A 16,718-nucleotide genomic window follows, 5' to 3' on the forward strand; every position below is an offset into this window, starting at 1 on the left:
GTTAGACTTCAAAGCAGACACCCGAGGTGCGGGGGGGTGGGGGGGGGGAGGACAGAGAAGCAGCTGATGAGAGCGGGCCAGGGTGGCCTGGGCTTTTCTTCTTCTTCGGGCCATTGCTGCAGCCTCGTGGAGAGCGCCGGGGCTGGGAGTCACCGTGCCACGCAGCCCCAGGAGCTGAGCTCACTGCATTGGAGCAGCTATATTTAAACATCTGCACGGGGGCGATCTCCATATTAAATAAACGATGCCGTCATTAGGCACACACTGCGCCAGGCAAGAGGGGCCGGCTATCCCCAGGAAGCTGGCACTTCCGCATCCAGTTGTTTGGAGACCAGCCTCGGCCCTGGTCATGGTCGGCCCCTGGCCGTTTGGATTCAGCTGGACCTGGGTGGGGGGGATCTCTGGATGGCCCTCGCCCTGCAGCCTGGAGGGCCGACCGGAAGCGCCTCGAGCCACCGCCCTCTGGAAGAAATGGGTCTAACCAGCCCCTTGCCAGGCTTGGGCTCCGAGGAATGGGGGCTGTGCACAGAGAGCCAGGTGTGACATCTGAGGCCACTCAGGACATGTGTGGTCTTGGTGTCAGGGCCAGAATGCCACGCCTGGCAGCTCGTGTGGCAGGTAAGGAGGACACTGGGTGGAGGGCTCAGTGGACACGGGGGCCAAGGAGGGGACTTTCCCCAGGGCTGGCTCCCGCCCGGTGGGAGCATGTGCTTAGTTGAAGGCCCCCTGTGAGCCTGGGGCTTGGCAGTTTGCCTCAAAGTTTGCATCATTCCACTCAAAATGGAGATGTCTTCTGCCCTCTCTGCCTGAGGGCGCCCTGCTTCCTTGGGACTCAGCACAGCCAGCCCCCACCCGCTGTGCCCGGGCCAGGGGACAAGCACTGTTGATCAGACTCGGGCATCAGAATGTCCGTTGCCAACAGCTGTGCTCTAAGGTGCTCTTTTTCCTTGTCTCCTGGGAGACTGACATCCCCAACCCCAAACGGGGTGGAGGGTGGGTGGTGGGGGGGCTCTCCTGCTCTGGGTGCTCACACCCATGGACAGCCACCCACTGCAGCTCCTCTTAGCTTCCCAGAGACCATGGATGAACCATCCCTGTTCCGACCCCCCACCCCCAGGGAAGAAGCACCTCTAGGCTTCAGATTCTGTGGACGAGGCATTTCTTCCCAGGCTAAAAAAAAAAAAAAATGCATGTAAGAAACACCCCAAGAGAAACCAGGCGAGAGAGGAAGAGAGTCTGTAGGGCTGGGACCTCCGCGGGGCTGCAGAGTGAGCCTGACATCGTGTGACAGTAAGTACTTAACTGCAGCAGCGCCCAGTCGACAGTGCGGCTAGCTGAGAGGGGACACCTGGTCGGAAGCTCACAGGGAGACACCAGACCTGAAGCAGCAGGAAGTGATTAGAACAGAGCATGCACTCTGCTACAGATAAGAGCCCGCAACACGGAATCCAGGACAGATAAACCCCTCAGGGCCAACAAGGAGAGTAGAGATACCAGGAGGATAAGGGGAAGGTAGGGGGAGAAAGGGGAATCCATCACAAGGATCAGTCCATAACCCCCTCCCAGGGGGATCAATAATGGAAAAGTGGGTGAGCGGCAATGGAAGATGATGTAAGATATGAAAATAATAATTGATAACTTATCAAGGGTTCATGCGGGGGGTGCAGGCGAGGGAAGGGGAAGACATGGGGAGCTGATATCAGGTGCTCAAGTGGGAAGGGAATGCTTTGAAAATGATGGTGGCATATGTGCTAATGTGCTTGACACCCTGGATGAATGTCTGGATTGTGATAAGAGATGTAAGAGCCCCCAATAAAAGTATTAAATTTAAACACAAGCAAAGGAACGGTTTCCAGAGGAGAAAAGCATCCTTTGGTATGACCTGCAGGCTCTCTGGCTGCCGAGCTGGGGGAGACCCGGCAGGGTTTTGCCTTGAACTTTTATTGTAATTGGTAGAAGGCTGTCGGAGCAGATCACCAGCCTCACATTCAATAGTTCATGCACCTGTGTCTCACTCACTGCAGTCCCCGGTGCACCCCCTGATCCACTGCCTCCACCCAATCCCACTGCCTCCACCCCTAATCCATTGCCTCCACCCCTGATCCACTGCCTCATTCCGATCCCACTGTCTTCACCCCTGATCCTACTCCTTGTCTCCTTTCCTAACGGGGCTGGATTTTGTCCTGGGATCAATGCTGTCCTTTGGATCCCCGATGGTCAGCTGGGCGGATGTGTGTGTGTATGTGTGCCTTCCTCAGAGACCTGGCATTTTGTGTGTCTGAACACTGAGCCACAAGGGTGTTTGTGTCCAGGCCTGAACGGCGCTAAGGGCCCTAGTCCTGGGGGTTCCACTGGTTCTGTGTTCCGCCCAGGAAGCGTGGAAAGGGCAGCTGAGCCTCAGCAGCGAGGAACACTCTGGAAGAGAAGTTCAGGATGGGCAGCAGGGGAAAGAAGCCAGAAGCATCTTTCTCATTGAAGAACTGCTGGCTAGTGGGAGACTGAGTCCAGGCCAGGCCCCGGGGTGGGGGTGGGCCCTGGAACAGCTCTAAGGAGAGCGAAGGTTTAGTTAGTTTATGAGTGAGCACGAAGTTTAAATGGAATAAAAAGCACCAGCTGTACCCAGGTATTGGTATTTCTTTGTATGGTCTCCAGACTCAAAATGTTTATCATTAATAATCAGCTAAGTTAAACAGTACTTACACTGTTACTTTAATTCAGCGCATTTTCATTAGGGTAAAAAAAGCAGGGGACCCTCAGAGGCCCTGTCTTGCCTCTGTCGTTGACTTGAGGACTGAAGGTGAGCACGGTAGGCCACCTGGGACTTCCACCTCAGGGGGGAAGGCCAGGCCTGGCCAAACCAAGCTGGCAGTGCCACCTTAACCTAAGAGGGGTCTGGAGAAACAGATCCCTGACTGTGCCCTGCCCCAAGCACTTGCAGCTGCCCTTCCAAGCGAAGCCCCCTAGGGCTTCCGCCCTGGGGCCTTGCGGCAGTTCCCCATCTGCTTGTCTGTGGGATCAGAACGGGGCAGTAACGTGTCCCGGGTCACACAGCTAGGATCGAGGGGGCCGAGCCTGCAGCGCATTCAGGGCCCAGGAACAGAGGCCGTTGTGTGCAGACACGGGCTCAGTGTTGTGGCTGAAAGGGCCTTGGTGGGCCAGGGGCCAAAGACGCCGGGGCTCTGGCTCAAAGACACTCCGGAGTTGCCGGGGCTCCGTGCTGAGCAAGTCAAGAGGAGGTGAGAAAGTCAAACAGACCCTCCGTGCCGCCTCCCGGGAGCCCCGAGCTGGGGGAGTACCAGTCACTGCCGCCCATCCCCGTGACAAAACGCAGAGGCGGCCCTGCAGATTCTTGTCTCTCCAACAGGCGATCTAGTGGCAACCACCCCGCCCGACAGGGAAACGCATCCTGGGGCCTGGGACTGTCCCTAAGCCCATGGCTCCTGTCTCCAACAGCCTGCCTCCACCACCAGATCCCAACAGGGCGGTGCCCCTCCCTTTGCCTCCCCCGGGGGCTGAAGTGGCCTGGGAAACCTGCTCCCAGAGCCCTGCAGTGGGTTTCCAGCTAAACCCCCCAGACCCAGCCTTCTCTGCCCGGCCTCACTGTCTGCCTTCACAAGAGTGCCTGCTGTCCTAGAACCCCTGTACTCTGGAGTCACAGAGTGCCTGGGAGTTCACACTCAGGGAGTCTTCACACTTGTGCTAGTGCAAGAATTCTTTCCCTCACTCAGGCCACGTGAGGGGCCAAGTGCTGAAATGTGTTTACTCACCCACTCTTCACAATCCCCCTCTTTAATAAAACCGCTGCCTCCCCGCCTTTACCCAAGCTACCACTTGTCTACCTGTAACCTCCCCCCCCCCCCCCCCCCCCCCCCCCCCCCGCCCACCGCCGGATAGCCATCAGAGAAGGCTTCTTTTATTGTGCGCACATTGCCTTGACTTTGACCAGTGGTGGTCTGAAAGAATACTTGTCCTCGGGTGACTAACGTCTGCACGGCGCCCTCCAGGCTCCCCTGGGTGGAGGTGTCCTGCCGGCTCCTTCATTTTTCTTGAAGGATGTGTCGTGTCCCGTGTGGTCATGGGTCGACGTTGAGTTCTTTGTTCTTCGCAATTCTTACCTGTGTTCTAGATGAGAAGCAGCAGACACCTCACTCCGAGGGAGTCCCCTCACTGCAAGTGGTGTGGTGGTCCCTGGGGCCATGTCCCCTCTCCCCTCCCGGCCCACCTCCCCTCCCCACACACACGCCTGGCTCTCTGCCTCTGGGCACTGCAGGGCCGTGGCTGGCGCTAGCACTGGCCGTGAGCAGCAGTGCTGGAGACCTCTGACAACCCCCCTCCCGCCGCTCCAGAGGCTGTGGCTCTGCAGAGGGTGGCTAGCCCTCCGGCTTGGGCTCTGAATGAGGACCTGTGTGCACATGCGGTGCTGGGGTGCGGGGTGCCATGGCTGACAGGGTCAGGGCCATGGGGAGAAGTAGGCAGGTCTGCCTCGGGGCCTGCACCCTGACCCACGTGCTAGGTCACCAGCAGATGGAAGCGGGCGGCTGAGAGGCAGGTGGGGCTGGACAATCCCACCACTCTCTGGGAGAACAGTGCCCCTGAGGCCCCCGGCTTCCAACACCCCAAGCTGAGGGGGGCAGGGTCCCTGCCCTCTGACGGCAGCCAGGCACAGCTCTCCCCAGCACACCTAGAGTCTCAGGCCCAACGGGCTCAAGGGCCCAGAACGTTACACCAGGCTGGGCCACTCTCCTCCTGGTGGCTGTCTCTGCGAGCAGGCACTTCGGAGGGGACTGAGTATCTGCAGAGTCAACAGTGGGGCTTCCTCTCCTTTGCCTGGAGGGTGGGATCTATGGAAGCCTGACCTTTGGAAGCTGCCCACCATTAACTGCAACTCATTCTCCCCAGCGTGGCCTGTTGGAGACTCCCATTCTCCCTCAGCGCTCACTCTACACATACCACCACCACCACCCCCAAGTTCGGGAGTTAAATAAAGACACCATTGGTCTCCAGACTCCAAGCCCCAGGATGGCTGGCCTGCTGGTAACCCTCGCCCACCCACCCACCTTGGAAAATAAGGGCTCACCGTCATGGAGGAATTGGGAAAGATTGTTCTCCGGGGTCTGCAGGCGGTCCCCAAAGCAGAGCCCAGGTGTCCTGAGCAGTAGCTGCAAGCCCCCCTGAAGGAGAGCCAGCACTCTGGGGGCTCCCTGGTATGCGGCTGCATGCCCAGGCAGGTCACTTCCGGTCACCCCTTCCCCACGCCCTCTTCTGGCTGTGCCCTCTGCCTGACCCCCAGTGGCCTGGGACAAGCACTTCCTCAGGCAGACCAGATGCTGGAGGTCCCCTGTTCAGAACCCACAGGACGACCTGTCCTCTATGGCCCTGACCAGGTGACATCCCCCAACCGTCAAGGGGGAACCCCAAAGGGCCAGCACACCTGGCCTAATCCCCCATTTCTGAAGCAACGCACGTGAGAGTTTGGAGCACGGAGGGTGTTTATTGAGGGCAGCGTCCATGTAGCAGGAGGGTGCTGGGCCTTCATCGGACGCCGGTGGGTGTCACTGCTGGGGGTACCTTTTCTGCCATTACTTGGTGGGCCAGACGCCAACGACCACAATGGCCACCAGCAGCAGCAATATCACCATGACCATCCCTAGAAGACAAGCAGAAAACATCCCTTGAAGGATTCCTACCCAGAAGCCCGCCCTTGTCTTATGTGTGTGTATGTGAGGAGGGTGGCCCAGCTGTCCCCATGCCCACTCCCTCTGAGGACAGTCTTCTGGGAAGAGGGGCAGATGCGGGAGGGGAGCCGGGGTCAGCGGCTGCCTCTTGCCCCTGGCTTTGCGGGCTGCTGGTGGAGAAGGGAGGGGCTCCCGGGAAGGTGGAAACAGCCCAACCCCTCCAAGAGTCCCAGCATTCTGACAGAAGGACTGGAGGCCTCTGGGAGGTAGGACTGCTGAAGGTGCCCCGCCCCACCATGACCCAATCGGGTTCACACTGATGCAGTGTGGGCAAAGCCAAGGACTACAGCTCTTTACAGGCGGAGAAAGCCTTGGCTTCCCCTGCAGAGCAGCTGGTGACTCAGAACCGCTGACCTCACGGTTAGCAGCCCCCATGTAGCCACCATGCCACCAAACCACCTCCTTAAGGGGACGGTAGAATTCTAGAATCCATCCCTGCCCCCCAAATTGGTGTGGCTTCACATTTCTTCGTGACCCCAAGATATCTCCCATCTATCCAAACACCCTCTAACTGAGTGGCTTCTCCATCTGTCCTGGTTTTCAGGATTGGTCTTTTCCAGTGTTAGTGCCTGAAGCATCTGGCTAGAAGCCACCCCAGGTGCACATCAGCCCTTCCAGCCAACCGCACTCTGCGTCCCACACCACCTTGCCTCTGCCGCCTGCTGGCTGACCCCTGGGCTACCGACGGCCCTGGATGGCGAAGAGGAGCACGCGTCCTGACCCGCGACCCGAAGCTGCTTCCTCAGGCACGGCCAGGCCAAACGCGCAGGGCAGCACTACTCAGCCCCCAGGCCAGCCGGCCGGCCGCAGACTGAGGAGCTGCTTCAGGGACGGGTCAAAGGCCAAACAGCTCAGCACTGTGCTCCCACCTGCCCCTCCCTGTCGCCAGGCCATGGAGAAGCGGGCGTGCAGGCTGGGGAAGGCCCTCTTCACGCACAGTGCCCCTGGACAGACGATGCCAGGCTGTCCCCCAGGTCCCCTAGAAACCCCGCGAGGACAGCACTCCACGGAGGGCGGCAGACCACACCATCTTCTCCTGAGCATGTCGGGGCGGGGCCTTGGGGGCATGTGGGAGCAGGTGTCTGGTCCTCCCCTGCAGGCAGAGAGCTCACACACGTGCTGGGGTGGCACCTGACTACAACACGCACCCCACTTGGTGGGTGTGGCCACTTCTGGGACAGCTCTGCCCGAGGCTGTCTCCTCTGGACACAGCCTGTGAGAGGAAGGTCCCTTCGAGCTTTGGAAGCTCCTCCTTCACACTCGAGTCTCCTTTCCAAGGACCCCCGCTTCCTTTTTCCGGGTCAAGTCCCACCTACTGCTCAGATGCCTCCCTTCCTTTCGGGGGACTCCGGCCCTCCCTGCAGCCTCAGCCACGTGCCAGGCTGGCCTGCTCACTTGGCTCTTGCTGCTGGCCATCTTGGTCTGAGAGGTCTTGAACATATTTACAAGTTTACGTCTTAGGTTCAGGAAACAGAGAATATAGCACTTGTGAGTCACTCAGCCACGGACTGCGCGCCTCACCCCCCATTCCCATCTCTCCGCAGCCTCGCTGGGCCCGCACCATCTTTGGCTCCTTGCTTTTTGTGGGCCGCATCCGATCTGTCTGCCCATGTCAGGCTCAGAGAGGCTGATTCCTGCACCAGATCTAAATCTGAGCCCTTCCCGAGGCCCTCTGATCCCTCTCTACTTCAGCTGCTCTCCTGAGGGCCCATCACTAACAGGCCAAGCCGCCTCACTGGTCTATCTCATTAGCTAAGTTCACGAGAGCAAGGGCCTCACAAGGTGATTTCAATTTAAATGAATTCAAATGAAATTAAATGCTCAGCTTCTCAGTGGCAATACCAAGTACTCAAGGTCACCATCCTGGCAAAGACGGGGCCGTGCTCCCGTCGGTGCAGAAGGTTCCAGGACACAGCACTGAGGTGGCGGGGGGTTGGATTCTGTAACGTGACGCCACAATCCACAAAGCCGCCTGGCGCTCAGGGGAGACGCTCTAAGCACTGGCCGGACACGCGAGTGCAGGGCCGCCCGTGGCTGTAACTCACTGCACGGGACCGTTTTTTTTTTTTGGGAATCCCGCGTTCCCTTCCTCTTGGGCTGGTCCTGCTGCGTTATTTATTTTCCTAGGACGTGGCCCCTTTCCCCCTGGATATCCAAAATCATTGACATGGAACTGGTCATCACATTCTCATTTTTAAACGATTTCCTTCTCAGGTCCAACCCGTTACGTTCTCTCCTCCCAAAGCTTTGCTTTTCCATTTGCCCTTTTCCAAGGACCACGTCCCGGGGGTGACTCCCTCCTTTCCGGCTGTGATGTCTGCTGGTTTCGTCTTTATTCATTCTTCTCCCGCTCCCTTTGGATTTCCGTTATCGGCCGTCCTCTGGCTTTTGAAGTGGAACTTATAACTCCTTCGTTGTCCATCCTCCCCGACATGTTCCCTGCCAAGCCTGTGCGTTTCCATTGGAGCACTGTCAGCGCTGTTAATTTCTGAACGCTCTTTGGAGATTGTCAACGACGGTTTCTCCTCTGGCCCCGTGGTTAAAAGCGTCAGTTCTCCTCAAGCCTGCTTATCAAACGAGTGCATGTCCTCCTTGCATTCTGAGGAGCCAATCCACCTTACTACGCTCTGATGAAAGCGCCTCTGCCTCTCACGGGTGACGAGTCACAAAGAATACTCGCGCTAGTGTGGCGTGCTGCCTGCACTGTCGTGGAGGAAAATGCTGTCTTACATGGAAAGCCAGCCGAAGCGCCTGCTGCCACTGAGCTGGTCCCAGCTCACGGCAAGACTACATCTCAAGCCAAACCCTGGAACCGAGTCTTTTCCAACTCAGAGACTCGATGGCGCAGAGCAGGCTGACCCGGGGTTTCTGGGAGCAGAAGCCACGTCTTTCTCCCGAGGAGCAGCTGTTGGGTTCGAATCACCAACCAAGTGCTTTAAACACTGTGCCACCAGGGCCCTTAAGCAAGAGGTCTGTGAAATAAAAATGCCAGCTCTTTTCCATCCACGTTCCTGGGCTCCCTGGATTCTGTCGGGGGGTGGGGGTGAGGATCGGGCATGTCACCGTGAAATACGGCGTGCCCCAGGTGTGGAAGGCACTTAAAAATTCCATGTTGTCGCATCAGGGGCCATCCCTGTGTCCTGCGCTGGTCCATGCCAGCCTCACCACTGTTCCCATGCGAGAGCCCACTGTTGCAGTCACTCTGTCCCTCTGGCTCGTTGAGGGCCTGCCTGTTTTCTTTTTTTAAATCCAATTTACGCCTTGCTCTTTGATACTGGCCTTCGACTTGACCAAGCACAATAGTGTCCTTCTCCAGGGGCTGGCCTTTCCTGATGACATGTCCAAAGTGCACAAAATACCATGGAGTTTCAACAAGATCATGGCAAGAAAGAAAGAAAGTCAGTGGAAAGATAGTGGCGTCTTGCTAGCATTTTCCCAAGGACATTCTGAAGCCTCCTCAGGCCTGCCAGGCTTCCTGGGTGCCCCCATTTGAGGGCAGATCCAGTGTTCTTAATGCACCCTCTCTCTGCGGAGCTAACCACAGAGAAGCCCCCCTCTCTCTGAGCCCCTAACTAAGGCTTCTTCTCTCGGCTTCCTGAGAAGAGACCCAAGTCCATTCAGGGGCTGGCAGAGTGCGGTCCATGGGCCCTCTGCTGTTCCATTACGACTAAGGATGGTTTTTACATTTGTATTAAGACTCTCAAATTGCAGCCACCGCCATCGCTCGACTATCGATAGTGCCGTCGAAGGGAAAGGAGGGCGAGAACCTCGCCTGCAGGCTCTAAGTCCCTCCTCGCTGGACCTTGATGGAGCAGACCTGGCGAGCCCAGGGGGTGGGGGTGGGAGAATCCCCTACTTCCTTACAAATTCAACTAGGCATTAACTTTGGGGGTAGGGACATGAGATGTTTTATCCAGCATTTCAAGATGCCTATACTTAGGGATATAGGTAGCCCTGCTGGCATAGTGGTTACATGTTGGGCTGTGACCCACAAGGTCAGCAGCTCGAAACCAGCAGCAGCTCCGAGGGAAAAAAGACCTGGCTTTCTACTCCAGTTACAGTTCAGAAACTCACAGGGGCAGGTATACCCTTTCCAATAGGGTCGACTATGAGTCAGCATCGACCTGGTGCCAGTGTTTGGTGTTTTGGGGGTAGGGCTCTAGGCATGTGTGTGGTGGTGATGTCATCTTATTCCACCCTGTCACCAGAACCAGGGAACGGAGGTTCATTTTGCTTACGTCTTCCTGACATCTCCAGAGGGGCCCAAAGCTGTACCCAGGCAGGAGTCCCACTGATTCTTGGCCATGCTGCTGTGTGGGGTTTGGTTGAAACCCTGTTCCTGGCTGGGGGCGGAGCCTCTGTGGCCTCCGGAGAAAATAATGGGGCTGGGGGAGGTTGGCATTCTGGGCTGGATACATGACTGAAGCATTCACGGCCCCCCAGACCCTGAGCTGACACCACTGGCAATGAGGAGAAGGTGCCCGTCTGAAAACACGGGGAGCTGGTGAGCAGGGTCTTAGGAAGAAGGCCCTGTTCCCGCAGCCCCAGGCCGAGGGCTTTGGGGCCAGCACGTGAGGCGGATGGACTTTCTCCAGCACGGGCTCCGAGGAGGTCTGATTGGACAGGATGCTAAGGCCCATGCTGGCCTCTGCTCCTCCGGCCTGGCCTGCCCCTCCCCGGCCCCTGGCTTTCACACAAGCTGCCTCTCCAACCCAAGAGTCCATTGGCCTGCTTACTGCCAACATCCTTCAATGTTTCTACTAAGCAACTCCTTCCCGATCTCCATTGCCCCGTGTTTTCCCATCCCCTGGACTCTGCTGCAGCTGCCCTAAGTCCTGGTGTCCACGCTTAGTTGTACCCTGCCCGTCTCTTCCATTGGCACGTGAGCTTCGGTGCCTGTCCTGACCAGGAACCATACCTCACGCACACAAGGTGCCCGGCAGTTTGGGGATAAATGCACTGGCTCTTTGGAAAGACCAAGAGGAGCCATTCAGACAGGTGAGGTATGCAGGGGACAAGGAAAAGGGGAGATTTAAAAAGCGGTTGGAATCAACCAGCAGAGTGCAATCGAGGGTGGAGGGGAGCTCTGGGTTCGGGGGCCTCCGATGGCACCACTTCTGCAGACTGGCAGGTAGGTTCATTTGCACCGTTATCCACAGAGTGAGTCTCTCACAGCTACTGATGGGTCAATCAGCAAGATGGGGGAGGATGCCGGTTCTACCATTGAAATTTTTCTTTACGTTGCTGAGTAGCCAGCCCCAGCTCATGGTGATCTCACCCGTGTCCATGTAGGATTGCACCCCACGGAGTGTCCAATGGCTGGGTTTCCAGAAGCAGACCCCAAGGTCTTTCTTCTGAGGCAGTTCCAGGGAGACTCGAACCCCCAACCTTTCGGTGGAAGCCGAGCGTGTTACCCAGTGTGCCCTGCCCGGGCCCTCCGGTGTGGCTCCCAGGAAAATGAACATGCATCCCAGCGGTGACATCTGAGATGGTAACGTGACCATGTGTGATCGTCGGGGCGGCCAAAGCAAAGACAGATAGGACTTTCAGATTCTACACCCCTTTCAGGGCGAACAGGGGGTCCTCTGGGAGGAGAATTCCAACAGGTTTAAGTAAACAGGGATGCCATGAGGGTCAAGTGAGAAAATGCCGGGTTTGCCACGGTGAATGCTGGTGATCAGCCAAGACCCGCGGCAGCGCTTTGGATTCTTCTGGCCAAAGAGAAGATGCTACAGACCTTATCGCGCCACCCTTGCTTAGGAAGAAGGCAGACTTTCTTGGAATGCAAGCCAGCCTGGCACTCTGCCTGCACAGAGTCGTTATCTTCTGAAGGTGTTTCGGAATGAGGAGCGGGGGACCTTTTAAAAGCCAAGGATGGCAATGTCACACCGTCCCCTGATAGTCACACGAACAGGCTCTGTACAACTGCCATGCTCCCTGACAAGACACATGGGGCACCCCACCCTGGCAATAAGAAAATGCTTGTATGGTAACCCATGATTCAGAATAAAGTATGGGTATCTGTTTTTACAGCCCCCTGGATTGTTCCAGTACCCCCAGCGGCAGAATAACTCACGTTGGGAAATACTGATCATCTAAGCCAGCGGTTTTCAACCTTCCTAAGGCCACGACCCTTTCATACAGTTGCTCATGTTGGGATGACCCCCCCCCAACCATAAAATTATTTTCAAAAAAAAATTTATTTTCGTTGCCACTTCATCACTGTCATTTTGCTACTGTTATGAATCGGTGATCCCCGTGAAAGGGTCCTTGGACCCCCCAGGTTGAGAACCACTGATCTAGGCAATTTACAACCGTTCTTACACTTCATCATAGGTTGATGGTTACAGTGATAAGAAACACCACCAAGGGTTCCGGCTGGCCTGGTTCAGAAGGTGGTCAATGGGGAGAGATGGGGCTGACACCTCTCACACACGAAGCTGCCCACAGTCCTGCGGCTAAGCTCACAGTGAGACAAGAGCTAGAATCAGAACCTACTGGGCCAGCCCCCAGGCTAAGCTCACAGTGAGACAAGAGCTAGAATCAGAACCTACTGGGCCAGCCCCCAAGCCCACCTTTAACCCTCTAACCTTCTCTTCTGAAGTGCCTCTGGGTAGAAACTGCCAAGCTTTCGTTTAGTACAAGGGCTCCCATGAAAAGGGGCGGAGGTGGGGTGCAAGCGCACACACACACACACACACACACACACACACACACCCCACCTCCCCCCTCCCCCATGGAGCCCGTAGGTTTGCTTCCACTTTTAAGAGTCAGGGAGGAGCCTCAGACTCAGACGTGGGCAAGTGGTTCCAGCCCACCAGCGGATGCCGGACAGCCCTCACCGCCCATCCCTCCCCCCCTCCCCCCACCGCAGACAGACAGACAGACACGGAGAGGACCTGCAGAGAATGTAGTCACGTGTGGCGGAGAGCAGTCTCCTCTGCTGTCGGAGGAATCGCGCTCAGACCTCAGGGGCGCTCCTCATCCATCCCCAGCGAAGGAAATGTTTGACATTTCAGAACGAGGAAAGAGAGCTGAACTTCTGGAAACCTGCCAAGTCTATAGACAATGGCTGCTCTCTGCCCTCAGCCCGAGCGCAAAAACACCTGGCAGGGGCCGCGCGGCCTGCCCTCCGGGCACCCGCGGAGGCGGGGTTTCCCTCTGGGGCAGGAGAGGGATGTTTCAGCGGAGGGGAAAACCACGTCCACTTCCTTTGGTCCGTTTACCAGCTGAATAGTACTCAACCACTTATGAGCTGGACAAGGCCGGTTCCGAGCAATTAGGAGAGAGATGTAAGAAAACAAGCCCCCTTCCAAACGGGGAAAGGACATTAACCCCCCGTCTCTGGGGAGCAACGCTGGGTTTCCTGAAGACCGCTCATCTGGATGGATGGCGCAGCTCCGTCTCTAGTTCTGCATCGAAACACTGGAAACCAGCAAACTGTGCAGGCTGCCAACACCTCTAATACAGGGAGCACTCAGAGAACTGCCGTCCCTGGTGGGGGGTGGGGCGGGGGGAGCAGCAGCTACAGAGCTGGCTTCCTCTGAGAGGGTGAGCCTGGCTCTTAGGACTCACCTAATGCCACCTTCTCAGATGGAAAACAAAATCACTGCCATCAAATCGGGCAGGGATTTCAGGGACTGTAACTCTTTAGAGGCGTAGAAAGCCTCATTTTTCTCCTTCAGGGGGCCTGGAGGTTCGAACTGCTGAACTTGAGGTTGGAAGTCCATCACATAGGCCCTCAGGGCTCCTTGGCTGCAGGAAATGTGGGAAGGTAATCTTGGTGGGAGAAGAGGGGGGTCGGGTGAGGCAGAAGGGTGAAGAGTAGGGAGATGGGAGGGCCATTTATCAGAACAAGTTTTTACGGGCCTTTGCTTAACGGCCCTCTCCCCTACAGAGAAAGGAAGCCAAGCAGTCGGCTCTTCCCGCACAGCAAGCCTGTCTGTGCCAGGGCAGACCTGTGTTCCACAGGCGGAGTTTTGAAAAGAGGTCACCGGGTCTCCCTTCTGAGGTTCCTCTCCAGCTTTGGGGTTCGGAGTACATGTGTTCACATTGGGCCACCCAGGGCCTCCTGAGGAAGCCCATGCTGGCTGCCTGTTACTGAATCACATGGCCAGTTCCCTCGTGTGCCTGCCCTGGGAGAGTCTGGGCCAATGAGCCGTGCCTATGAGTTAGTTACCCAGTCTGTTCTCATTGACCAAATAGACCTGCCTCTGGAGCCAAGGGGCGGGGGGTGGGGGGGTGGGTGGGGGGTATGGAGGGGAATGGGGACAAACAGGAGAAAAGACAGAGCTGGGATATTTGTTTTCAAAAGTTCATGTAAATGTCCTCTTTAATCCCGTTACTAGGCAAATAAGCTCAGGGAAGAGGAGCCGCCATGCAGAGGTGGCAGACACATTTACATTCTGATGTTTCGCCTTGAATGCTCTGAGCACTGCAGTGGCCCTTGCTGCCCACGCCCAGCAGTGTCTGCTTTGCTCCTTGACCTGGAGGTAGAGGGTGGGAGGGGGTCCGGGAGGATGGAGGTGGCACGTCCTGGGTCTGCTCGCACACTGATGAGGGGTGAGGGGCGCCCAACTGCCTCCCCTGCGCCCTCCTCTCTGGAGCCTGTTGGGCCTAGCCAAACCAAGCCAAGCTCAAACTCACAGCGACCCCCGGCGGGGTGCCAGGGCTGCAACTGTTTACCAGCATAGTGCGCCCGAGAGCTGCTGGTGGTTTTGAACTGGCGACCATGAGGATCCCCAGCCCAATGCATAACCACTATCCCACCAGGGCTGGGGGTTTTGCTTCTCGGGAAAACACTGTGCAGATGTCCAATGCGGTTTTTTGAGTTTGGTTTTGGTTCTTCCCCAATCTATCCCTCCAGGCTTCCCTTTCTCTGCTCCTGGCTCAACCCTCAGTGCAGCTGGGCGTGTCCTCGACCTCTGGGGGTGGGGAGCGGGGCTTCTTACATCCTCCTGCCCTTCTGCTCAGACCCTACTCTACTCTCACCCCTCAGGGCCAACACCTCAGCTCACAGCCCACTTTGCCTTTGAGTTCTCACCCGGCCTGAAGTCATAGAGGCATTGAGTCACCTGGCTGCTGTCCACCTTTAAATGTGTGCTTCTTTCCCGCTGGTCAGAGGCGCCCACAAATAGGGACCACACAGTCTCGTGTGGCAGGAGGGGCCCCAGCTTTGGAGTCCAGGAGACCTGAATTTATTCAATCACAAGGTCAGCAGTTTGAAACCACTAGCCACTCCTCGGAGCCCTGGTGGGCACGTGGTTCTGCGCTGGGCTCCCTCTCCAGGCAGGTGTGTGGAAGAACTGTGTTCCACAGTGTTCAGGGCTGATGGGGCATCAGATCAGCAGGACTTGCTTGGGAGATGCCTCCATGTACACTCACAACACCAAGGTTTGCTCAGAGGCCACATGCATTGTCATGTGCTGGGGACATGTCCTACACACACCCTCACAACAAGCCTTTTCAAAGGGTGGACTTGAACTCCGAGAGTCAAGAGACTTGCCCGATGTCTCCTAGGTAGTCAGTGACAAACAAGCAAAACACAACCCGAACTCACTGCCACGGCGTCGACACTGACTCGCAGTGCCCCTGCAGGTCAGAATGGAACGACCCCTTGTGGGTCTCCCTCAGCTGTGATGCTGGCCATAACCATGGCCCCAGAACAGGGCCTGTGCACAGCTGACCCTCCGTCCAGGTTCTAGAGAGAGCCGCCCCAGGGGAACAACAGAAATAAGACGTCGCTCGCTCCAGAGTAGCGGGGAGGGGATCAGAAACAGGAACAACACCTGGGTGACATTTAGCTTAGAAGCAGAGAGGCCAGTTTGGGCCAGGAAAGGCTGGGCGCCGTGAGTGGAAGGTCTGGCGGCATCTGCTCTGGTTATGAGCCCGGAATGGGCAGCTGCTCTCCGTGCCGGCTGTAGCCAGGAGGCAGGCGTCCCTCTACCAAGGGGGTCCCAGGTGAGAGGAGCTGTGAAGAATGGAAATGGAAAAGACCTTTGTGAAAGCACAGGTCGGGGACAGAGTCAGGCTGGGAGGAACAGCCCAGAGCAAACTCCAAGGGGAAGCTGGAGGGTCTGGGAGGAAACTCCGGGGGTTCTGCTGGCTGCCGTCTGGGATAACGACAGCGGCAGTCAGAAAAGAAGCAGCGGTTATGCACTGTTTGAAACCACCAGCTGCTCCACGGAAGGAGGGACAGGCTTTCTACTCCCATCAGTGCTGACAGTCTCATAGACTTACAGCGGGGGCAGCTCCACCCTGCCCTGGGGGGTTACTGTGAGTCAACGGGATGGCAGGGGTAAGCAGATGGCCGCAGGGGTGGGTACAATGGTCACGTGCCCAGGCTGCAGGAGAGAGCGTGGCCAGAGTGCTCTTCGGAAGCGAGGTTGGCAAGACTGCGTCTTAGATACTCTGGAACTGATCTCAGGAAAAGGACATCACGCTCGGTGAAGTAGGGGGGTAGGAAAAAGAGGAAGGCCCTGGGCAAGATGGGCGACGCAGTGGCAGCAACGATGGGCTCAGACAGAAGAACAGCTGTGAGGACAGGGGGACCGGCTGTGTTTCCCTGTGCCCGCTGGCTATCAGTCTGTAGGGACAGATGCAGGTGGGCCTCATCCCCCCTACAAGGGGGCCGATGAGCATCAGTCCTGGGCTCCTGCACACACTCTAAAAAGGATACCTTCTTCGTACACTATAGAAAGGCTACGTCTTTCGGAAAGGTCACTGTGCGTCAGCACCGACTCAATGGCAGTGAGTTTGGCTTCCAGTTTTAACAGGAAACAGAAGTCAGCGTCTTAAGAAACACGGTGACTGCCAGAAAGGCTGACCACCCTCAAACCCCGTGTTCTTCTCGCGGTAAGGCAACAACAGGTTGGTACACGAACAGTGCCCCCCCACCCCCCAGTTTATAGGCATGAGAAGGGAGACATGGACGCTAAGCAACATATTCTAGTGAGCGAAGCCCAGAGTGGAGGCCGGCAATCA

General features: G+C 57.0%; 1 protein-coding gene across 1 annotated transcript in view; it reads right to left on the reverse strand.

The window, feature by feature from the left end:
* Positions 1-5,471: 5,471 nt before the first annotated feature.
* Positions 5,472-16,718, reverse strand: part of STX8 (syntaxin 8) — a 293,197-nt gene continuing 281,950 nt past the window's right edge. The window contains exon 8 of the mRNA XM_075560921.1: positions 5,472-5,647. Coding sequence (XP_075417036.1) covers positions 5,580-5,647 — 68 coding nt within the window. The 3' untranslated portion in view covers positions 5,472-5,579. The remainder of the gene's footprint in view (positions 5,648-16,718) is intronic.

Source organism: Tenrec ecaudatus, chromosome 10, assembly GCF_050624435.1.
Source record: "Tenrec ecaudatus isolate mTenEca1 chromosome 10, mTenEca1.hap1, whole genome shotgun sequence".
NCBI lineage: Eukaryota > Metazoa > Chordata > Mammalia > Afrosoricida > Tenrecidae > Tenrec > Tenrec ecaudatus.